Source organism: Triticum aestivum, chromosome 6D (assembly GCF_018294505.1).
Source record: "Triticum aestivum cultivar Chinese Spring chromosome 6D, IWGSC CS RefSeq v2.1, whole genome shotgun sequence".
NCBI lineage: Eukaryota > Viridiplantae > Streptophyta > Magnoliopsida > Poales > Poaceae > Triticum > Triticum aestivum.
Window position 1 is genome coordinate 60,276,407 of NC_057811.1, and position 25,662 is coordinate 60,302,068.

The 25,662-nt window shown below is 44.0% G+C and overlaps 1 protein-coding gene and 1 long non-coding RNA gene across 4 annotated transcripts; both read right to left on the reverse strand.

Moving 5' to 3' along the window:
- Positions 1-764: 764 nt before the first annotated feature.
- Positions 765-1,034, reverse strand: LOC123141427 (uncharacterized). Its single transcript, XR_006470266.1, has 2 exons — positions 983-1,034; positions 765-897 (listed from the first exon to the last, which is right to left on the reverse strand). It is a non-coding gene; the product is annotated as an uncharacterized lncRNA (long non-coding RNA).
- Positions 1,035-9,673: 8,639 nt separating this feature from the next.
- LOC123143528 (protein LPA3) lies at positions 9,674-16,592 on the reverse strand. 3 transcript variants are annotated; one of them, XR_006470925.1, is made up of 9 exons: positions 14,298-16,592; positions 13,589-13,765; positions 12,087-12,143; positions 11,949-11,988; positions 11,765-11,865; positions 11,308-11,500; positions 11,105-11,203; positions 10,877-10,994; positions 9,674-10,341 (listed from the first exon to the last, which is right to left on the reverse strand). XR_006470925.1 is itself a non-coding variant. In XM_044562469.1 (9 exons), the coding sequence occupies exons 1-9, from the start codon at positions 13,926-13,928 to the stop codon at positions 10,221-10,223; spliced, it is 969 nt and encodes a 322-aa protein (XP_044418404.1). In that variant the 5' UTR covers positions 13,929-14,156; the 3' UTR covers positions 9,674-10,220. The 3 variants fall into 3 exon arrangements, 1 of the variants encoding a protein (XP_044418404.1); XM_044562469.1 differs by lacking the exon at positions 14,298-16,592 and adding an exon at positions 13,857-14,156 and having other exon boundaries at positions 12,087-12,134; XR_006470926.1 differs by lacking the exons at positions 9,674-10,341; positions 10,877-10,994; positions 11,105-11,203; ... (1 more) ...; positions 11,765-11,865; positions 11,949-11,988 and having other exon boundaries at positions 12,101-12,134.
- Between the last annotated feature and the right edge of the window lie 9,070 nt (positions 16,593-25,662).

Here is a 25,662-nt window from a genome sequence, read left to right on the forward strand (position 1 = left end):
AGGAGGCAGTACAACAAGTGTAGATGATCCTGTAGCGAAAGAGGTAGGTATGGACATTGCTATGTCTGAGCCCTCAGCAGAAGATGATGCTCCAGAGACGCATGATGCACCGGCAGTTGCAAAGGACACAAGCTCAGGCTTAAAGGTTTCATCAATTCTACCAACTTGGAATGACAGTTGGGTGCTTGTAGGCTGAAAGCTCTTGGTGGAGATAGTAACGACAAGTCTGTATTTTTGGGTAACAAGTCGGGAAATTTCAAGTGGAAAACCTACATCGGCACCTCCTATCTGAGCAAGATCAAGTGCGGCTGTAAAACCCGGGTATTTGCGATAAATCAAAGTCATGATTGGCTTGCCAACGATGCTTTTTGCTGCTCTATCAAAGAATATAAATTCCGCCTCATCTGCGCCATCGCTTCCATAGGTGCACACACAGTACCTAGACATTGCAAGGCAAGTAGAGTCAGAAGCAATCCAGCAAACAGAAGAGAGTGGAAGTTATTGTAAAGAGGCACTCACGAGGGATCTGCTGCAACAGAAGAACAGCCATAGTCCGAGCAACGGTACTGCCTCCTAGAGATGTATGCTGTCTTATGGCATTTCCGGCATGAGAGAAACCACCAATGGTTGTCAGAGCCCAAGCCTGTGATAGCAACTTTGACGATAAACTGCTTCTTCTGCGATAAAGAACAACCACAAGTGTGATGACAAGGATGACAGAAAGAAGATAGGAACAACATAAAGAAAGTAAAAACAAAAGGTACCATATTGTTAAACGGATCAAGGGCAAGCAGCTCCCGAACACTCAATTCAACAGGAGGTTCACGAACAGGCGCTGGAACAAGTGCCTGGTCTCCTGTAACTTGAGAAGCAATAGCAGGAAGTCCTTCCACCAGGCTGGATGAAACAAGCTCAACTGTAATGCAAGCAAAACAACTGTACAAACATTGAAAACTGGCAAGCACATAGAACGAGAAAATACCTAGCACAGAAGGCATTCATCTCTGGCAAGTCCTCATTAATATACCAGCGGCATGCAAAACTACCACTCAGTCCTTTAACACCTATTGGGACACACAGTCAGGCACAAATGTATATCAAGCTGGCATAATAAACGATGCGACAAGTGACAGATAGACTAAACAATCACCTCGGTATTGTTTTGGCAGTGCTCCTACAAAGATAGCAATGACAGCTCCGGATTCACTTGCAGCACGGACTTCTTCCGCCTCAAACTCATGGGCTCGAGCACCCCAGAGAACAAGATTGATCTCATTTCCTCTACAACCCAACAGGAGCAAGTAAAGAAAGGGAAAAGGCAGCGGGCAAGAGAATAAAGGAAAAATTAACAAGGAACTTACGCTTGATCCTGGAGAACTACAGTCCTAGTATCTGAAGGCTCAGCTTGATGTTGAGAGTGAACAGCGACAATGTCTGTGACTTCAACAATTCAACCAATCACATCTGTATATGGGAGGACAAATGTAAAACCACCCAATGAAACCCGAAGCGAGAACAGGGCATACATGACGACAGCATGGAATGACTAACCGATAAAGCGAGGAGTGTGCGGGCCTGGCATGGGGATATCCAGAAAGGATATGAGGTTGTAAGTGCAATATGGGAAATCCTCTTCATCACCCACCACAGGATCAATAGTACTAAAGCGAGTGAACTGCATCATATATGGACTCTCAACAGCCCTAAAAGTGGGCTTGGATTGTTTGCACGCGAATCTCTTCATTAAATAAACATCGCCCTCCTTTAAGATATCCTTCACCCGGGCCGACAGGTCAGCAGGAATCCGGCCATGCATGTGGGTGCCCTACACATTTCCATCACAACTTAGATCCACAGGGTAAGATTAGCAGCATGAGCATATGTATTGCAGTAGAAAACGAACCTCTTTGTCAAGCACCACAATATCAGTATGCATAATATCACCTTCATCAGTCCCACCTCGGTAATACCAAATGCGAGAGACCAGAACCTTAGCATTCCAGAACAGTTCTCTTTCATTGATCTGCGAGGGAAGGCTGATCCTCTGGTTCCTCTGGTTCGACATCTGCAGTATGCAAATAGAACCTCAAGAGATCAGTAGAAAGAGATAAAGAAGAATCAAGTCTAAAGATGCCATTTATATGAATTCACCTAATAAATTGAAAGACAGGGCGCAAAAAAAATGACCCAGCAGGTGAAGGAAGCAGCACACGCAATTGCAAAAGTTTCTTGACTCGGTAAATTGCAGAATCTGACGGACAGGGCAAACGAATGGACAGACATACGAAGACTGAAGTTGTATCACAGGAAGAACATAGAAATCATAAAAGTATATATAAGAAAATTTATTCTACATATATTATAGGGCAGCACAATCTAGCAAATGGAACGAAATATCTCAGGGAACACGATGTTCCTTGTCTGAGAAGCAGGTTTATCATCCTCTCCTTTGATCAAGATTTTTAGTGATTTCTTTGAAGTAACAGGGGACACTGCGACATACAGCTGCCCATGCATGAACACAGGTGTATCCAAGTATAAACCAACACTTGAAAGAGTCTGTCCTTGGCTTTTGTTAATGGTCATTGCATAGGACACTCTAATAGGAAACTGCCGACGCTGCAAAGTGAAAGGCCATTTAGGATCTTTTGAGGTCAAGCCTATTCTCGGAACTAAAACAATGTCGCCTATGTTAGAACCAGTCATGACAGTTGCCTCAATAATCTTATCAGCAAGTTTTGTGATTATAAGCCTTGTGCCATTACATAAGCCTGTTGATTGGTTCAGATTTCTCAGAAGCATTATGGGAACGCCTACTTTTAGTACTAATCTATGATACCGGAAATTATTAACCTTAATCCCATTCAAGTATTCAACAGGATAGAAAGCATCCTGATTGCGAACTGCATCAGATGAATTACCTATAGTATCACAACTCAAATACTCTCTCTCATTGGTAGGCACCAAAGACAGAATATGCTCATTAATTTTTTCAGCCACTTCGTTCGTTGGTGTCAGGATTGCCCTTTCTTTTAGGTAATCAACATCAGAGTACCTAATAGGAATCTCTTTGTATACAGCTTAAACAATGGCATCAATTTTATCCGCATCAGCATGTATCAAAAGCTCATCAGGGATAGTTATCCATGATGGCTCTGACTCACCCTCCCGAGCGACAGCAGCTGCCGTGCCATCACCCAAACTGAGAACCCATTTTGCAAAGGCAGCTACCTCAGACCGGAGAATTGGATCATTCGTGTGTGCAGTCAGACGCATGTTTATATTTAGGTGCAAAACATCTACAATATTCCAGAGAGGAGAATTAGTGATCGCAGCAGCAAGAATCTGCGCTCGAGATCCACCTTCAATGACTGGCAATATTTGCCTAAGGTCCCCACCCAGAACAACAACCTTGCCTCCAAAAGGAAGTTCAGCTAAGGCAGGATCATTAGCCGATAGAACATCACGAAATGACCGGTCCAAGGCCTCAAAGCATTTTCGATGGGACATCAACGCTTCATCCCATATAATAAGATCAGCTGATTCAATTAGAGTGGAGAGCATGGTAGACCGTTTAATTTCACAGGTGCCATAATCAGGCAGGTCAATAGGTATTTTAAATCTAGAATGCGTTGTTCTGCCGGCAGGTAAAAGGAAGGCAGCCACCCCTGAGGACGCAACACAGAGCACCACCCTCTTATTACCTCTAAGATAAGCATCAAGTGCATTCCAAAGAAATGTTTTTCCAGTGCCACCATACCCAGAGACGAAAAAGAAACCAGGTTTTCCAGACCGAACGCGATCAATTATAGCAGAGTAAGCATGCAACTGGTCTCTATTTAATCTACCATACATGTCCTCTGCCTTTTTTAAAAGACTAACAACATCGACATCTAGCGCATCAGAAAGCATATCATTTTGCACCGAGGCTTCACCATATGCAGATTTTACAGGTAATTTATGATCTAGGATACATGCACTATTCCTAGCAAATATAACAGTCAATTCATCAAGCAGCATGTCTCTTAAATCAACAGGAGGAACATCATATTTCAAATTATTTTTAGCCTGCCGAATTCTATGCTGGATATCATCAGCTAAGTAAACCTCGTATTTTTCAAAGAAAAGAGCTTCATCATTAACAACACAGTGAAGAATCATAGTAACAAATAGCTGGCGCAGCTGATTTCCCATGCCCCACTTGACAGCTTCATCAAAAGCAGTATACCACTCCATGTCATCACCAAGCAACCCTCTTGCTCCACACGCTTCTCTAAACGTCGAGTATACGATGCCATTGTAAGTCCTGACATCCTCATAACATGTCGCACCTTTGACAATCATCAGCAACATTCTAAAATAGAAAAGATCTCCAGCCGCTGGGTGCACAGAGTATATCCTACCAATTCTATCGCTTCTTGTCCTAGGTTTCCATCTTTTGTCCTCTGGCATCCACGTCCATCTGGTTGGGAAATCACAGTAAGTTAAGGATCTAGCAGCAGGGTGAAGCCTGTTTGCCACAAACCATTCTGTTAGCATTGTTTTTTGCAGCCAGGCATCATCAATCACTGAACTCAGAGTAGCCTGGGTACGGAAGCGTACAACATGCATGTTCAGGAGATGGACAGGTAATCTCTCAACAGATGGTGTTTTGCCATGTATGTCATAGCCGTAAACCCTCCAGAAAGAGTCGTAGTCAACTATATAACGGCACTCTCTATACTCTTTGATCTCATCGACATCCTGGTCGCCATCACGCCTAATATTTTCAAACAGGGTTTTTGACTTGTCCGGGCCTTTGGTAACATACTTATATAGATACTTGATAACATATGTTTTATTACACCATTCAACATTAATATGCGCCTGCCACTTTTTTAATATGAGCATGTTATAAGGAACCACATGTCTATTATCCAACCTGACATTGTTCTTCATTACAAAACGACCATTATCAGGCCGCCTATATAAGGGGAAACCACTCTCATCAATGGTAGTTTCATCCTGAAATGGTTTTGGAATTTTTTTGAGCAAAAACTTTTTTTCATGCAAGGGCATTTTGGGCCATCAACACCACAGGGACCGTGCATCATGAACTCAGCAACAAGTGCATATCCCAAAGGATCCTGTACAGGATCATGGATCTCAGCTTAGATATAAGAATTTATAAAGGCCGGTGTGACAACTCTATCGTCCTCCTTCTTTTGCCAAACAAGAATGTGTGCATGCGGCAACCCCCTCTTCTGAAATTCAATAGTGTGCAGGACTGAAAACAGGAGGAAAAGATGGAGAAACTTATAAGAAGCAGATACAAGGAGGAAGATAAGAATTGAGGAAAGCTTGCGAGGAACAGTACCAGCAACAACTGGACCAAAGGCGTTCCCTTTTTTTATCCGATGAAGATACTGCAGAAGTTTCATGTGGTACACCCTAACAGCAATGTCAGCCCTATCTGTCGCTGTTTGCCCGGGATCAACAGAATCAAGGATCTCTTCCCACTTTGGGTTACATGTGAAAGTAGTGAAGACATCTGGTGACCCATGAACACGCGACACAGCAATAGCATCTTGGAAATTTTCATACATGTACCGGCGACCACCGGTATAAGATGACGGCAAAACATTTTTTCCCAACTTCTGACCCACCAACCATACCCTGGCCTACCGCATCGACGATACCCTGAAGATTTTCAGCCCGCATGTCATCATTACACTTAAGAATAAAATTGAGCCGGCATTCATCAATGCAAGCTCGGAAATCAACAGCAGCCTGTGAGGATAACAGGCCACAGCATAGATATGGGTTATGCTGCTCCGGTTTATAATGCGAGCAGAAGCAATAGAAGTCTTGCATGGTCATTTTAACCCTCTTGTTTGGATCATCGGTATTGGAATCAATGTAGCGCACACCGAGCTGAAAGCCACGCTCACCATAGGGGAATAACAGAGGGTATTGCAAAGGCATGTGAGTAGTATCTAAGGAGGAAATACGACGAAGACGGTCTTCTTTAGTACGTATTATCAGGTCTCTACATGGTGCCTCCAACGTAAATTCACCATAAACCAAGGCTGCTAGCTCATCAGTTGCAGGTAAATTAAACTGTGCACTATCATTTTCACCAGGAGCTATAAGTCTTATTGAAATCACTTCATGCCTATTATTTTTCAGAATCTCACTGGCCATACGAAATTTCTTGACCAAAGAATTGTTCACATCAAGCATCTGCATAAGACCCTTCACAATCTCTTTGTCTAACCCTGCACCAGTTTCATTTTCATGGTTTAAAGCCTGAATTCTATTGTTAACCTCATTTTCTCTGTCATGTATGTATAACTCTGCATATTTGGGAGAATCACCCTCATTTGGAAGCAGCGAGCCTATACGATGGCAAACCTGACCATTGATTTTTTAAAAATTTGGACCCCGCCATCATTTACAGAGCGGTCAATTTTTGCCCCCATGGATGTTAAAGCAAACAGGCAATTGTACTGGCGTATTTGCTTAATAAACTTTTGGCTGCAGGGTGGGCCTTCATAATCAAGCAGGGTTGCCAGGAATGGCGGTGGTTTTTCAAAGGGTTTAACAAAGACCTTGCCAGTCTTACAACAGTTGTTGTAGACCACTCGTCTCTTGGTAATAGCAGACTGCGACCTAACCCTCTCACGCCACCAAAAGCTAGCCTGGCAGCGGCTGCATCGGTAGTCAGGACCTCCATAGTAGGATCTTTTTGGATAAAAAGCTGTACGAGAACCGCATCTAATAAGAATGGATGACACTGGGAAAAGAGGAAGTACCATCGCCGACAACAGCAGACAGACGTACCTTTAAGTATGAGCACCTCATCAGGAGAAAAACCAACCCAATCAGGATGCAGAGGTGATGCAGGGGCATCCTTTGTGCAAACCACAAGAAGAAAATACTAACACGGCAGATAAGAGGAAGAACGTAACCTATGACCAACCAAGGGGAATAAGAACTAACCACCCTTGTTATGAGCGCGTAGCCTTTTCAATAAGAACTTGCATCTCTTACGATTCCTCGCAGTCTCAGTAGAAGAAAGAAAAGGAAAGAAGCCATCTCCTATGGATATAAAGAAGAGAGAGCACACACAAAAAATAAGGCCTGGCTACTAATAGTTGTCTAATAGAATTCACAGGAGGACAAGTGGAACAGAACATACGCTTTCTCTTTCGAACAAGGGCAATGGCAGGGCCTACTGGGACAACAGCCAAAGTAGCAGCACCATGAGCAGGCCTACGGGGGGCAACCACACGGCCCAAAGCGGAATTTCTCCCAGAAGGACCAGGAGACTGCCCAGGAACAGGAGGTCGCGCAGGCACAGCACGTCGCGGTGCCATATCGCGGGCAAAGGAACTAAGAGCATGAGAAAAGAGACAGCATGTCTCTGCAACAGAAGAGAAGACAAACAAACACTTTTTTTCTAAAATCGGCATGATGAAAAGTAAAGAAAAAGAAGCACAGCCCACAATCCATGGAAGACACCAGAAAGCAAATCAAATCTATGAACTAAACATCGGCAGCAAGTGTAGCATCATCATCATCAACTAAATAGAATAATGGAACAGTAACAACAACCAGTGGCAGCTAAATAGAGTACAGAGATGTAAGAAGGCCTGAATACAGCAACGCTAGATTTGCAGGCGTTTGCGCTGGGCCACTGAAAACTCTCCTGAATGGGGCTGTGGTGGATGAATGTGTCCAAGCAAGAACCCTCTCCAAATTAGCTGCATAGCGAACAGCTGATGCAGCAACAGCAATGGCAGCGTTACCACAATTTCTATAGAGAACAACACATTCATAATTGTAATCTCTAACCACAAATCCATACAGTCCCTGCAAAAACCTAATTGCCTGAAGAGCAGCCCGCTCGTACGACTCTGCACAACCCAGGCACGCAGGGCTCCAAAAGAAAACTCTCTGCGGCGTCGACAGTATACCGTCCCCAGGAATCTCGACCTCTACCCCAGCAAGGACATCGCCATTCCCATCAACCTCACACAGGTAGCTAGCAGGAGGAAGCCCGTAATGGGCTATCACAGTTTCTAGAATCGGAACAGCAGTAGACACCATAGCAATCATCCTGGATATGCAAAGGACAATGAACAGGCACAAAGAACAACGAATAACAAGTAACAACAAAGGAAAACACGACAGCATGCAACGCAGGTAACACACATGATTAGAATGAGACAGGAAAGTAAATATTAAAGGAGTGCAGAAAAAGATAAGCCAATGAAAAAGATGGAACCTTGCGCGGACGAAAGGCAGACCGCCAGCCCTGAGATAAATCGAATCACGGCAGAAGGCAGACGGACCAGGAGTAAGAAAAGTAGCCAACCAAGCAGCCAAACCGTCCCAAAGGAAGACCTGCAGCACGTGTAAATGTGAACGGACATAAGTAAGCATAAAAGCATCTCCCAAAAGCATTAAAGCATCTGCTGAAAATATCACAAAAAGAGATCTAGCATGACAAGCGTCTCCTAAAAGCATCACAGGATAGATCTAACGCGACAAACCGGGGAAAACCCAGCCAGGCATTTCATCGAACAAATAAGAAGCAGAGGAAGAACCTCACCCGACAGAGAAGGAAGAAAGCGACGCAGAAGCAGACAACAAAGGAGACGCAGCAGCCCTGTGAAAGAATAGAAAGGAGAGGAAACAGAGAAGAACAAGTCAGCACAGATTAATCTACAACAACGAGAGCAGTAGGAATCAAGCAGACAAATCAAAGAACTCACCCTAGCCAAACGCAACAGCAGCAGCGCGAGGAGCCATGACGAAACAAGCCGACGACGAGCCAAGCAAGCAACGAGCAAGACGCCAGCGATGAATAACCAACGAGGAGGAGCAACAATGGCGACTGGACGGGGAATGAGAGAGGCGCAGGCGTGAGGAAGTGAGGTGACCGAGGAGGCAGAGAGGCAACGAGGAGCAGAAGGAACCCACGAACCCGGTCAGTAACCCCTCTCCGAGGCGCTGTAACTTCTAGAGGAACCTAAAAAGAAACCCAACCAGCCCGACGCATGGGACCGAGGATAGGGAGGGACCACCTGCAGCAAGACGAGGACAGCCAACCCCGCGTAGCAGCGCAAAGAGAACGAAAACCCTCTTTCACCAACTGTCCGAGCCGAGCTGCCCACACGGTCAAAAAGAATCAGAGCGGCCCGCACCCATGAGACAGACAGATGGGGTCAGGCGCAGCTGAAGCAGAGACGTCACCGGCGGGTGCGAGCGACGACGGTGAAAAACGCCCTGACATCCCACGAGCGACTGGCCACGATTAGCACAGCCCACTACCACAGCCCACGACCGACCCGCGCTGGCTTTCCACCGACAGAAACGCGCACCGACCGGGTCACTGCGAGCCGGGCCCACGCGTACGAGTGGCCCACATGTCAGCTGCTCCTGAGCCGAAACCATGGCGTACAAATGAACGAACGGCGGGATGTTTACCAGGTCGATGATAATCACTATTACCGCTGCCAGCGAGGACAATCGTGCGCGCAGGATGATTTCCAAACCGCGATGGCGCTGAAACGGCGGGTAGTGTAGGAGGCTTTATATGTTCCGATATACTTGGCTCGTGCGTCGTGTTCCAGTCTCCTCACCTTTAAGTTTAGGCTTGGGAGCCAACAGGAATTAGCAATACCGCTTGATCAAACCAATGAGTATGTCAGATGTTGCAGTTTCGCTGAGTGCTCAAAGCATTAATTCTGCCGTTACAGACATCAGGCAAGTTACCTCACCCCCATTATAAGCATCTTTTCCACACAAAAAACAAGGATGGCATTTAGGATTCACTAATTCCATGATATCATACCGACCATACGGTACCAAGTTTAAGCTCCGGAAAAAAATCATATAATTGATGAGTTCTTTTTTCCGATTCCCCACAGGTGCATCAGGTCATTCGTCTGGTCCACCATGATCTTCCAAGATAGGACAAGCTGACCTGGCATGAGTGTTGCACCAACTGGAGATACATATGTGCTGCGATCAACTATTTCCTGTCTACCTTAAATCTATGTCCTCCAGACCTCCACAACAAGACCATGATGAACCTCTTGAGCACATACATTTGGGAAAGAACTCTTGCGGGCTTTTGCTTCCCTTGGATGATTACTGAAAGCTTCATTTTCCCCCATTTTCATCAGGATATTTATTTTCCCCTTTCTCTGAGAGGTAACTCTAGGAACTTTCTAGGCAGAAGGAAGTATGTCGAGGGCCACTTCTTTCAGTGACGGCATCTCCTCTTGTTCATGCAAACAGACGAAGCTGCCGCCTACTTTCCTCAGCACCTTCCAAGGGCCAGGGTAACACCTGCCGGACAGACAAGGTTGTTTTCATCAAGCTATTCAATGTGAGGTTCCTACTGATTACGAATAGAGCATTGGCATTGTGTTGATCGGACTACCATATCAAATTATCAATAAGACAGCATTACAGAGTTATTACGTGCATACAGTACGGACGAGATGGCTGAATAAAAAAATCTGTCTATAATACACGTCAAGTAGGAATGCCTAAAAACTATATATGCGTAGAAGGTCATGCAGCTAATAATAAGAGTTTTAGTGCTACAGGAATTGATACTTCAACGCAACAAGGATGTTAACAAATTTATGTCCAGAAGCATAAGATATATTGTAATACAACTATGTTAAATATTATTCATGCAAACATATGGACCTATACATTATTCAAGGTAGATTTGGGGAGAAACCAAACGTTAATACTCCCTCCGATCCATATTAATTGTCGCTGCTTTAGTAGAACTTAATACTACAATTGTACTAAAGCAGCAAAAATTAATATGGATCGGAGGGAGTAACATGTTCAGGAAAAGAATGCAAACCTGAAAAGTGCTCCCCCTTTGGATCCTTTAAAATTGTGAATATAGTAAATGGTCTCCAGTTTCGGAAGAAAGGTCTTGGAAAGTTCACCCAGCTTTGGATAGAAAAAGGGCGGGTAATCTTTGCTTATGAAGGAAGTCAAATATATAAAACCCTAATCACAAAATAATTGTGTCAACTACTCCGTTCAAGATAATCAATTAAACATGAAGTTCTATACTGAAGGATACATCCACTTCTTATCCGATCTAGTTCTCCATTGAAGATAATCATTTTCCGTTCTGTATTAAGAACTGCTTCCTTGTAAAGCTCTTCCACCACAAGCATTTCTACAAAACAGCATTGACATCTTACTATAGCAGCAAACCTCAACCTTGAATGAACAGTGTGGTAAGGAGGGACAGCTCAAATTTCAAAAATCAGCAGACGTCACCATTGACATTGAAATAGGGATAAGCCACAAGGAATATCTCGTCTTCAGGCCGCACACGGTCTGCCATTTTGACCTTCGTTGTAAAACCAAAATCTTCGAATAAGGATGGTTTTGTTAGGTAATCCAATTTCAATGAACACCCTTCAAAAGCTGACTGTCTTGCAAAAGTAACCTCTTTTGCCTCAGGGAAGAACTGAAACATGTTGAGACGGGAACAGTAAAATTCGGAAAAAGATTCAAAGGAATAGAAACTTGAGCACAATACAAGTATACCTATTTAAAGTTCGTTACAATCCAGAATAAAATACTTTAATCACATGGTATCGGCTTGCATAAGCTTGCTTTTTTTTACTGTAAAGCATAAGCTTGCTTGCTATAATAGAGGTCCAAATCCATTCAAAAAACTAAATTGTAGGCATAGATACTAATGAATAGAAGAATGCAAAGAAAGACGTACAATTCTGGTCCTGGTAACTTTCTCTGCAGGTACGAAGCGATCGCAAAATTCTCTAATGAGAAGCATGCTTCCTGTCATCTCGATTCCACCTTCGCCATCGCCTGAACAGAAACAAATTGGAGCTTTTTCACGTTACAAATAACTTATAGTAAGTTAAGTATACAGAAAGCTCATCTATGTGGACCTGGTACAGATTGTAGTCCTGCTGTAGGAAACTCTATTTCCTGTATTATATGATATATACAAAATCACTGGCAAAAAAGAAGAAAAAAGAAAAAAGTAAAGCCAAGTATGTGATAAGAATGACGGTCCAGTCACTCACCAATAGCTGTTTTCCATCCTTAAAAGCTGATTCTGTAGCTTCTTTAGCCTGAAATCACTACAGGTATAGCCCATTAGTCCTAACATCATTCACGCATCTTCTTTCAGAAGAAACACTGTTATACAAGCTACAGTGAATGCACTAATTGCATTGTTCGTCATCAGAGTAAGAACTTAATATGATCGCCATCTCTGCCACATAAGCATGTGTGAGAAGATGCTACCAACAATGTTAGCTCAAACTGTACCACCAATTTAGGGTGTTCACGGATTCTATCCAGTCTACAGTATATACTGTCGAGTTGCTGGGCACAAAACTCCACACAACCATTCATATCTGTTACTCGCTTTTTTTAAGTGAAACTGTTGAGCAGGCCCCGACGGTAAAATGTATGAAAAGACGACATTTAGAAAGAAGGGGGTGAGGTGAAAGTACAAAGAGAAGAACAAAGAAGCTCAGCCCTGGCTATCCAGCCAAATGGTAAGATATGGTCTATTAATTTCCTTCATTCTGTAAGAAAGAAGAGGTTCTTAAAAAGGACCAGGAGTTAGGCTAGGATTGTCATTTTCAAAAATCTTCAAAGTTGCTCTGTTTCCAAATGTTCCAGCCAGCAACAAGGCCTCCATCAAGAAAGGTTTAAAGAGGCTTTGGCAGAGGATAACAGGTTTTCCATCCCATCACATCACAACAAGGGAAGAGGTTAAGAGTTTCCCAACTATCCTTGCTGATGCTGTAGGTCCAGAACAGATGATCCCTGTTCTCAAGGAGCCCTTCATTGCGAAGAATGCAGTTGACACCATCATTTAAGTGTAAATTCCTTCCTCAGCATGTCCTTGTGTTGAGGCGGTCATTGAGAAGAAGCCAGAAGAAATCCATGACTTTAGAGGGGATTTGAATTCCATATCCAGTTGGAGTACACAAGGTCTTGGATGGAGCTGAAGGAAAGGTTGTAGATCTTGGTTGCCCAGAAAGAGGTTCCCAGCTGAACTCCAAATATCAGCACTAGAGGGATTAGGATTGTGTCGAGTAACAATCTGCCTGACAACTGTCCGCAACAATAACTTTGCAGCACGAAGAGATAGATCTAAAAAATGCCGCTCCTAAATGTGGAATGTTGGTTTTCCTACCTAATTGCGAAGGTAGCCCAATTGAATATGTAACATGCGTAACAAACTGACAATGCATGAACCACTATACTGCTTACCTAGGTAAGTTCAGTAAGCAAAGTAGGCCGCCGGAATATTTTACACAAAATGTCTCAGAAAAACAAATGACATAGCTAGTATACAGATATTTCACAACTGCCTGACAGACAAAGGATTCGACATTTGGTCATTTGAGGTGTAAGTTCATCTCAAATACAGCTGCACACAATGAGATACAGGGCCCATATATTAAAGCAAAGCGACTAATATAGGCATGTAAAACTGGCACCACACCAAAGGCCCCAGAACATTGAAGGAACTACCAGTTGTCAATAAACAAGTTTTCACCGGAATTACCTGCACTATTAGTTCTGTGTAATCGCTTGGGAAATTTGCACTGAAGACGTCGCGGGTGCTCTGGTCCCCAGTGACAGCGCAGACATGGAACCAAGTTCTTAAATTCCTCCTTGATATAGTGAAAATGCTCCCACCACCAACACCACTGCTAATTGTAGGAAATCTCCAATTTGTAACCTTCACAAAATAAACAAAATGCATGAACAGAAAGCTGAAATTCAAAGGGGAAAAAACGGATGAAATATATAGCTTGTTTGGGATGGTGTACTTGATTATGCGGGGCAGATGGTTTAAAGATAAACGGTGCATTGAAGATTGAATAATTGGTTGCCATGGCCATTGAAGCCTGGGGGTGGGTGGTTCAGACGGAGGGCCAGAGGGGTAGGGGGAGAGGGAGAGAGTATCAGTGTGTGGTAGTGGAGGGAAATTGCTATCGAACCAGTCTGTTTGGCAAGGCATTACTGTGTGGTCTCCAATTGCTGTGATGGGAAAAATATCTTGCCTGTCATGACAGCGACATCTAGTTGTATGCATATGCTGCTATTGGTTGATAAGATAATGCATAGACTTTTCTTATCTGGTTTATCCTATAATATTGATATAGTGGGCCAATGTAGTCTTGATGAGAAACTCTGACTCTTGGCTGAGAAATGAATGTCTGAATGAAATTTAAAGGATACCACTAATGCAGAGTTGATGGCTCCAGTACCTCACTGTCTTGTTTTTAACTTCTTGATTACGATCTTGGAAGGGGTCATCACTAAAGAATTGAACAGGCTCCAACACCTCACTATCCTATCCTTTCAAGAACTCATCTGGGTGTACCCCCGGCCCCTGACAAAAAAAGACAGTGTTTTCCCAAATTTTGGACTTTGTAGTCAACAGGTCCATTAACTGATCTCACAGACTGCCAGAGTTCCATTTTTCATAACCGTATCACGTCGCCCCTTCTATCATGACAGAAAGGTTATCAACCTCCTGGCATATCTGATCAATTAGAGGATGTGTATTGTCATTTGATGAGAAGGAAACAACCTCGCCCTTCAGCTCAACCCAACTACACCCTGTCTCCTTCTTTAAACCCTGCTCTTTCATGAATCCTCTAACATTGGCAGCACTGCTCCACATCTCTTTTGCAGCATATAAGTTTGCCAAGAGTGTATACATTCCTCCATCAGGAGGTTGCGCCTGAAGGACATTCTTTGCAATGACTTCTCCAAGCTGAACATCTCCGTGAGCATTACATGCGCTAAACAGTGTCTCCCATGCATTTACTTGAAGGTCAGATGGGATTTTTCTTGTGAATGCATAAGCTTGGTGTACAAAACCAGATCTACCTAGGAGATCAACCATACAGGAATAGTGATCAGATCTAGGAATCAAGTTCCAATCTTCTTGCATACTTCTAAAATATCGGCAACCTTCATATAAATAGCCTTTGTGTGCACAAGAAGACAATACACTAAGAAAGGTTGCATGGTCTGGACGAAACCCATCTTCAGTCATCTTGTCAAAGAGTTTCAGAGCTTCAGCAGCCATACCATGATAAGCATATGTCGCAATCATGGCATTCCATGTCACTGTATCTCGCTGCAACATCAATTCGAAAACTTGTGAGGCTTCAGAGATTAGCCCACACTTTGAGTACATAGATATCAATGAGCTCATCACCAAAGCGTCGCGCTCAAAGCCAGTTTTGACTGCACAGAGATGCACCATTTTTCCACATCCGAGTGCAACAAGAGAGGCGCAGATAGAAATAACAACGCTCAAAGTGGCTTGGTTCGGTCTGAGTCCTCCTCTGGTCATTTCTGACAGCAAAGCTAGTGCTCCTTCATCTTTGTACCCAGAGATCAATGTGTTCCACGAGGTCTCATCTTTCTCTGGCATTCTTCTAAACCAGGTATTTGCACTAGCCATGTCCCCTTGTTGAACATAGCCTTGCAAGATCGTGTTCCAAGATACGAGATCCCTATTTGGCATCTCAGCAAACAATCTCAAAGCATCATCCACCCTCTCGCTCTGCACGAAACCACCGATCATTGTGTTCCAAGCAACAGCATCCCGATCGGGCATTTCCTGGAACACCTTCCACGAAGCATCAACGTCTCCATTCTGCAAGTACCCACGCATAATGGCTGTCCGAGATATCGTGTCCTTCTGGGGCATCTCATCAAACAGGCTCTGCGCAACCTGCATCCTCCCAGCCCGCGCGTAGCCTGTGATCATAACATTCCACGAGACAGGGTTCCGTCTCTGCATCCGGCCAAACAGCTCCTCGGCGTCCTTCAAGCAACCAAGCGCTATGTAACCCGACAGCAACGCGTTGCAGACAGACGTTGACGGGGAAGGCGCGCGGTCAAAGAGCTCCCTCGCCTCGCGGACACGCCGCCTCCTGATGTAACCGGAGATCATCGTCAGCCACGAGACGTCGTTCCTCGCTGGCATCGCGTCGAACAGCTCGCGCGCCTGCTCGGCCATCCCGTTGCGCGTGTAGCCCGACATCATCGCGTTCCAGGAGACCATGTTCCGGTCCGGCATCCGGTCGAAGAGCTCCCTGGCCTCGGCGACCCTCCCGCTCCGCGCGTAGCCCGTCAGGAGCGCCGCCCAGGAGACCGAGTTCCTCCCGGGCATCGCGTCGAACGCCCTGCGCGCGTCCGCGAGCATCCGGTTCTGGACGAAGCCGGAGATCATGCAGTTCCACGTGAACACGTTCCGCTCCGGCATTTCGTCGAACAGTTGGCGCGCGGCGGCCACCCTGCCGGCGCGGAGGTGGGCGGTGATGGCGGAGTTCCACTGGAAGATGTCGCCGCCGGCGGGCGACGGCGGGGCCGGTGCGCGGCGGCAGAAGCGGCGGAGGGGAGCAGAAGCCCGGTGGGGTCCGTGGGTTGGTTGCAGAAGTTTCTGGAAGGTTCTTATCATGCTCAGAGGCGATTGGAGGGGGAGAAGAGTAGCTACGTGTTAAGCAAAGCAGGGCTCTGTTTAGGCCCTGTTGGGTTACACGGGATATTTGCAGGAATCTTGTAGGAAAGTTGTTCCTCTGGAAAGTTTCCCCTTCCTGGTGTTCAGGACAAGGCAAAGATAAACAGTGCTTTGGAGGAAAACCTTCCTTCGGCAGCAGATTTTGGCTGATTCCACGGGATTAAAAAATCTGCCATTAGTCAACGTTTTGGCGGATGCCCGAGGTAAGCCGCATATGAACATGAATAAAATATTATTTTTGCGGGAAATGAATAAAATATTCGGCCAGAGAAGATGAGCACAAATAAAAGCAAATCACTGGATTTTTTTATGAGAAGACCAGCTAGCTTTATTAACCTTAAATAATGCTTACATCGTTCATTAAAAATTTAGCAATAGTACCCGGAGATGCATCCACCCATAAAGAAGGGGTGTTTGCACGCCCCACTCAGCTAGCTCTGAGCAACTAGATTTGATTCTCTATTACAGTCCTCAATAGTAATCTTCTTAAACTCTCATAATAACTCTTTGCAATCATCTAAAACTGAAGCCGCCATCATAGAATGTCCCTCATTCAGATGTATAGCATCGACCACAATAGAATTATCCATCCTCGCCAAGATCTTATTGCACCTCATACTTTGAAGTAACTTTAAACCTTCGAGTAATTCCGCCGCTTTCGCGGAGACGACATCTGCCACATGCTCAACGCGAGAAAGGCTCAACATCTGAATTCGCTCTCTCCAGAGATTCTGTCGCATGTTCTAGGCATGGATACTACTGCTTCGGCGTGGACTGCCGTTAACACTATGTTCAAAACAGCATCTCGCACCAAGGCTCAACATCTGCGTGAGAAGCTCAACGACACCAAGAAACTGACAATGACTGCTAATCAGTACTACACCCAGATGAAAGGCTTCGCTTTCGAGCTTTCAGCACTTGGAAAACCGATTGGAGATGATGAGCTCCTAGGTTACCTTCTGCATGGTCTGGACAAAGGTGAATACAACTCTCTTATCACCACAGTTCATGGAAACCCTAGCACCACCATAGATGAATTTTATGAGCAGTTATGTGGATATGATATGCGCAATGGAGTTGAAGAGAATGGCTCGTTTATTTCCTCTGCAAATCTGGCTCGTCGGGGCTATGAGCTCTCATGTGGTCGCACTCCACCTCCACGTGGTTACTCACCTCCTCCTCCTCGGCGTGGTCGCAGCCCTGACAGTGGTGGTTCCTACCGTGGAGGGGGTGGTGGTGATCGATACCGTGACAATGATGATGACCGTGGTTGGCGTCGTGATGAGCGCCGCAATGATGACCGTGGTTGGCGCCGTGATGACCGTAGAGATGATGACCGTGGTTGGCGTCGTGATGATCGTAGAGATGATGATCGCCGTGGAGACCGGCGTGATGATCGCCGTGATAGGCGTAATGATGGTGGTGGACGTCGCCCAGATCGTACCCCTACCAAGTATGTTGACACTGATTGTCAGATTTGCAAGAAGCATGGACACCCTGCTAGTGATTGTTGGTGGCGTTATGCTGATGACAAGAAAAAGAGAGATGATGTGAGAGATGATGCAGAAAAGGGGGCACTTCTTGCTGCTGCCCCATATGGCGTTGACACAAATTGGTATGCTGATTCTGGAGCCACCGATCACATCACTAGTGAGCTGAACAAGCTTCTCATCACCAACAAATATCATGGGCAAGACAAGGTCCGCAGTGCTGAAGGCACAGGTATGAACATCAGTCATATTGGTGATTCAATATTACGTACCCCTCATGGCTCCTTTGACCTTAAAAATATTCTTCTTGTTCCAAATGCATCTAAGAACCTTTTGTCTATTCATCGATTTACTCTTGATAATCATGTCTTTATTGAGTTTCATCCTTTCTTCTTTTTAATCAAGGACCAGGTAACTCGAAGAACTCTGTTTAGGGGCCCTTGCTATGGTGGACTCTATCCTTTGGTGCCTATGTTTCATGAGACTTCCAAGCATGCTTTCTTCACAATAAAGCCGCCATCCTCTACTTGGCATCGGCGTTTAGGACATCCTTCTTCTTTTGTCGTTCAGCAAGTTCTTAGGAGAAATAAAATAGCTTACACCCCAGAGAGTACTCCATATGTTTGTGATTCTTGTCATTTAGCTAAGAGTCACCAGTTGCCATATCATGTTTCCTCTAGTGTCTCCACTGCTCCCTTGGAGCAAGTTTTTTCTGATGTATGGGGTCCTGCCCCACTCTCTGTGGGAAAACATACATATTATGTAAGCTTTATCGATGATTTCAGTAAATTTACTTGGATATATTTGCTTAAGAAGCGTTCTGATGTTTATCAAGCCTTTCTTAATTATCAGCAATATGTTGAGCGCAAGTTTGATAGGAAAATTATTACTATGCAAACTGATTGGGGAGGTGAGTATGAAAAGTTAAATGGTTTCTTTCAAAGGGTTGGCATCACTCATCATGTTTCATGCCCTCATGCTCATCAACAAAACGGTTCTGCTGAGAGAAAACACCGTCACATAGTTGAAGTTGGTCTAGCATTACTTGCCAATGCCTCCATGCCTTTAAAATATTGGGATGAAGCTTTTATAACTGCCACCTTTCTCATAAACTTGCTTCCTAGCAAAGTCCTAAATTTTGACACTCCTACTGAACGTCTCCTTCATGTCAAACCAAATTATGATGCTCTTCGAACTTTTGGTTGTGCCTGTTGGCCAAATCTTCGTCCTTACAACAAGCGAAAGCTTGCTTTTCGCTCAAAACGGTGTGTTTTTCTTGGTTATAGTCCTCTTCACAAGGGTGTCAAATGTCTTGATGTTTCAACAGGAAGAATTTATATCTCACGTGATGTAGTTTTTGATGAGAATGTTTTTCCTTTTGCCTCCCTTCATCCCAATGCCGGTGCCCTCCTAAAACAACAAATCTTACTTCTTCCATCTTCCACTTCCTTTTCTCATGAGGGTGCACCTAATATTGATAACCATGTGTCTCCTATTGTGCCAATAACTGATGTGCAGCAGGTAGAAGAGGATCCAGAAGAAAATTTCAGTCCAAATGGTTCTCCCAATGGTTCAGAAATTGCAAGTGAAAATCCAGCAGAAAATGCCGAAACGGACACTGAAATTGAGGTGGATGCGCCTGATTATTCTGCTGCCAGCACTGATCTCGACGACGGCCAGCCCGAGGAGGATTTTCCCGCGCGCTCCAATGGCCACTCACGACGCGCCGCAGACAGCTCGGGTGCCCCTCCTGAGCAGTCGCTGTCGCCGCGGTCCCCGCCTCTGCACACCCCGACGTCGCCCCGGTCTCCTGTCTCCTCTGGTCAGCTGTCGGCCGCAGTTTCCTCTACCTCTTCTGTGGCCACAGCTGCTGAGGGGGGAAGTATTTCAGAAAATGAAGATGGGAGTGAAGAAAATGAAAAAAATGAAAACTTTGATCCCGAAGAAAATTCAGAAGCGAATTCAGAAGCTGATGCATCACCTTCACCGCCACCTCCACCTTCTGAACCTGCTGCTGTTGGAGTTCGTACACGTCTTCAGAAAGGTATACGACAACCAAAACAATATACTGACGGCACTGTTCGATGGTGCATGTTATCTTCTACAGGAGGTGAACCATGCACACTTGTGGAGGCGTTAAATGACTCAAACTGGCGTCAAGCAATGCAAGAAGAGTATGATGTGTTAATTGAAAACAAGACTTGGCATCTTGTTCCTCCAAGCAGCGACAAGAATTTAATTGACTGCAAATGGGTATATCGTGTCAAGAAGAAAGCTGATGGTTCTATTGACAGGTACAAAGCAAGATTGGTTGCAAAAGGATTCAAACAGAGGTATGGAATTGATTATGAGGATACTTTCAGTCCTGTGGTTAAAATTGCTACTATTAGAATTGTTTTGGCTCTTTCTGTTTCTCGAGGATGGAGTTTACGGCAGCTAGATGTCAAGAATGCGTTTCTTCATGGTGTTCTGGAAGAGGAGATATATATGAGACAGCCTCCAGGTTTTGAAAATCCTCACGCTCCGCATCATATTTGTAGACTTGACAAAGCTCTTTATGGACTGAAACAAGCTCCTAGAGCCTGGTATTCTAGACTCAGTGCCAAGTTGAGTGACCTTGGTTTTATACCCTCAAAGGCTGATACTTCATTGTTTCTCTACAACAAGTCAGGCATCACAATTTATATATTGATATATGTTAATGATATTATGGTAACAAGCTCCTCTGATTATGCTATTACGGTTTTGCTTAGAGATTTAAGTGAGAACTTTGCTATCAAAGATCTAGGTGATTTGCACTACTTTCTTGGTATTGAAGTTAAGAACGTTGGAACCGGTTTGGTTCTTACACAGGAAAAGTATGCAAAGGATTTACTTGCAAAGATTGGTATGTTTGGTTGCAAAGCTGCACCTACACCATTGTCTTCTACAGAACAATTATCTCTTACTAATGGTACACCTTTGGGTCCTGATGACAGCACCAAGTATCGCAGTATTGTTGGAGGATTGTAGTATTTAACATTAACACATCCAGATCTATCTTATTCAGTGAATAAAGTCTGTCAGTTCCTTCATGCTCCAACTACAGAACATTGGTCAGCTGTGAAGCGAATTATGAGATACATACAGGATACCTTGAAAGTTGGAATCACAATTGTCAAATCTTCATCTATATTTCTTAGTGCTTTCTCTGATGCAGACTGGGCAGGTTCTCTTGATGATAGAAGATCCACAGGTGGTTTTGCTATATTTGTTGGACTAAACTTGGTCTCTTGGAGTGCTAGGAAACAAGCTACAGTATCCAGGTCCAGTACTGAAGCTGAATACAAAGCTTTAGCAAATGCTACAACAGAGTTAATTTGGGTTGAAGCTCTCCTTGGTGAACTTGGAGTTAAATTGAAGGAAAAACCATGTCTTTGGTGTGACAATTTAGGTGCTACCTATTTGTCTGCTAATCCAGTGTTTCATGCTCGCACTAAGCATATTGAGATAGATTTTCACTTTGTGAGAGAGAGAGTTGCTGAAAATTTACTGAATATCAGATTTGTCTCAAGCAAAGATCAAGTTGCAGATGGCTTTACAAAGGCACTTCCAGTGAAGCAATTAGATGAGTTTAAGCGTAATCTAAACCTTTCAAAGGCTTAGATTAAGGGGGAGTGTTAAAAGTAATTTTAGTTTTTGTATACCGTATAGTATTGTATATGGATACCTGCACCTTGTACAACTTGGCTTCCAAGCCAACTCGGCTTCCAAGCCATATATATTAACATGCAACCGGTGTGGACTCAAGCACCGTTCCCGTCATCACGTTTAACAATAAACACCAACTATGTACAAGGTAGATACATGATATACGCAACTACTACCCTCACACAACTCTGATCACTACACACACAACACGTGGAGCTTGACGAATACCAGTGGAGTGAATTGCAAAATACCACATTCTAAGTTCAGTTTCAGGTTTGCAACCAGATTCATTGGGCGATAAAAAAATCTATCAGCTTTATTAATAACTAGAAGGGTTGGGCGCGCTTTGCTGCGCCGTTGGTGTTGTTGGGTTTCTTAAAAAGATCAATCACTCTATTTTAAAATATAAGGTGTATTACTTTTTTGAAAAGTCAAACCTCTTAAGTTTGATAAACTTATAGAGAAAAATATCGAAATCCATAATATCAAATCTGTATGATTAGATTCATCATGAAATGAGTTTTCATACTTCTTTTCTGTAATATTTTTTGCTGTTAACTTGGTCAAAGTTAAAGAATTTGATATTTTTTCTGTGAACTTGGTCAAAGTTAAAGAATTTTAACTTTTCAAAAAACTAATACCCCTTATATTTTGAAACTGGTGGAATATTTAGTTTGGCGAGTGGGGCAGATGATGGACTATGTTTCTTTAATGCGATGATTTGATGGGTCTTTCGTGGTGTGGTTGAAGGAAATATGCCATAGAGGCAATAATAAAGTTGTTATTTATATTTCCTTATATCATGATAAATGTTTATTATTCATGCTAGAATTGTATTAACCAGAAACTGAGTACATGTGTGAATACATAGACAAACAGAGTGTCCCTAGTATGCCTCTACTTGACTAGCTCGTTAATCAAAGATGGTTAAGTTTTCTAGCCATAGACATGTGTTGTCATTTAATGAACGGGATCACATCATTAGAGAATGATGTGATGGACAAGACCCATCCGTTAACTTAGCACTATGATCGTTTAGTTTATTGCTATTGCTTTCTTCATGACTTATACATGTTCCTATGACTATGAGATTATGCAACTCCCGAATACCGGAGGAACACTTAGTGTGCTATCAAACGTCACAACGTAACTGGGTGATTATAAAGATGCTCTACAGGTGTCTCCGATGGTGTTTGTTGAGTTGGCATAGATCGAGATTAGGATTTGTCACTCAGTGAATCGGAAAGGTATCTCTAGGCCCTCTCAGTAATGCACGTCACTATAAGCCTTGCAAGCAATGTGACTAATGAGTTAGTTGCGGGATGATACATTACGGAACGAGTAAAGAGACTTGCTGGTAACGAGATTGAACTAGGTATGATGATACCGACGATCGAATCTCGGGCAAGTAACATACCGATGACAAAGGGAACAACGTATGTTGTTATGCGGTTTGACCGATAAAGATCTTCGTAGAATATGTAGGAGCCAATATGAGCATCCAGGTTCCGCTATTGGTTATTGACCAGAGATGTGTCTCGGTCATGTCTACATAGTTCTCGAACCCGTAGGGCCCGCACGCTTAACGTTCGATGACAATTTGTATTATAAGTTATGTGATTTGATGACCGAAGTTTGTTCGGAGTCCCGGATGAGATCACGAACATGACGAGGAGTCTCGAAATGGTCGAGAGGTAAAGATTCATATATTGGAAGGCTATATTCGGATATCGGAATGGTTCCGAGTGATTCAGGCATTTTTCCGGAGTACCAGGAGGTTACCTGCACCCCCCCGCGGGAAATCATGGGCCTTATGGGCCATGGGAGAGAAAAGGGGACAGTCCACAAGGGGGAGGCCCCCCCCCCAAGTGGAGTCCGAATAGGAAGAGGAGGGGGCGCGGCCCCCCTTTCCCTCTTCCCCTCCTCTCCTTCCCCTTTTCCCCCCTCCGTAAAAGGAAAGGTGAGGGAAATCCTACTAGGACTAGGGAGTCCTAGTAGGACTCCCCACATGTGGCACGCCCCCCTTGGGTCGGCCTCCTCCTCCTCCCCCCTTTATATACGTGGTAGGGGGGCACCCCAAAGGACATACAAGTTTCTCTTAGCCGTGTGCGGTGCCCTCCTCCACAGTTACACACATCGATCATATCATCGTAGTGCTTAGGCGAAGCCCTGCGCCGGTAACTTCATCATCACCGTCACCATGCTGTCGTGCTGACGGAACTCTCCCTCGGCCTCAACTGGATCAAAAGCTCGAGGGACGTCATCGAGCTGAACATGTGCTGAACGCGGAGGTGCCGTACGTTCGGTGCTTGGATCGGTTGGATCGCGAAGACGTTCGACTACATCAACCGCGTTACTAAACGCTTCCGCTTTCGGTCTATGAGGGTACGTGGACACACTCTCCCCGCTCGTTGCTATGCTTCTCCTAGATAGATCTTGCGTGATCGTAGGAAATTTTTGAAATACTATGTTCCCCAACAGTGGTTATATTTGTGTTATCTGCTAACCAACATATTTATGTGGGAAAATTTCTGCGTCAATGGCAGCATGTACTATATTGGTGCTATAGTATGGTGGCACTTCTTTTTCTAGGTGGTACGAGGGTGTGCGGTGTTGATTTGTTTTTATAAGACGGTCACTGGTGATTGATTTGAAAAATCGTTGGCCCGGTCAAAATTGTAAACCAAATCCAAAATTGAATATCTCAATTAAATGAAAGAGTTTCAAAATTAGTGAAGACGGGGAATTAAAATAATTGAATGGGAGAGCTCCTTGAGAAATTTGTTGACTTGATTAAAATCAGGTGACACAGCTCTAAATTGAAGACCTAAATTAATTATGAGACCTTACAAATTAGGAAGCATAGTGTATACTATAAAAGAATTGAATGAAAAGCTTTTTAAAACTAGGGAGCTTAGTTTTATAGAGGATTTTCTCAATAAACAATTATTTAGTCCACTTTAATGCACCTTGAGGCACACCAACCAACAATGAAATTTACAAAAGGGTCCCTGAAATTACACAATGCACCCTAACTAAAAAATAGATTAATTGCGCCCCTAGCAGGGAGGCGGTTGTGCCCGTGAACACTTCACTCCCAATGTGGCCTCGGGTGAGGAGGGCGGTGGCAAGACATGTTGAATGGGTGGCTGACTACATGGCCAAACCCACTCAAACAACGTTTATGCAAGGGCACCATACTAGATGGAGTTGTTGTGCTGCATGAAATTGTACATGAGCTTCACTGTAAAAAATTTAATGGATTCATCTTCAAAATAGACTTCTAAAAAGCATATGACAAAGTCGAAATGGCCTTTCTGTTGCAAACTTTGCGCATGAAGGGGTTTTCGCCAAAATGGTGTCGATGGGTAGAGCGATTTGTTTCTGAAGGTACTATGGCTATCAAAGTCAATGACGATGTTGGCAACTACTTTCAGACTAGGAAGGGGGATTTGCCAATGAGACCCCCTATCCACTGTTTTGTTCAACATTTGTGGTTGATATGTTAGCTACCCTTGTTGAGCAAGCTAATGTGGTCGGTCAGATTAGCGGTGTGATCCCTCATTTGGTAGAAGAAGGTCTGTCTATTCTACAATATGCGGATGGCACTATAATTTTTATGGATCATGACCCACATAAAGCAGAAACCTTAAGTTGCTTTTATGTGCATTTGAGGAGCTCTCTGGTCTTAAAATTAATTTCCATAAGAATGAGATTTTCTGCTTCGACGATGTTGAGATTTTCGGCTGCCAGCTCGGTGCAGTTCCTGATTGGATATCTAGGTATTCCGATTCACTGTCAACATTTAACTATCACTGAGTGGAAGCACGTGGAAGAAAGACTTGAGAAACGTCTAGCCAGTTAGAAGGCCAAACTCTTGTCGTATGGGGGATGGTTGATCCTGATCAATTC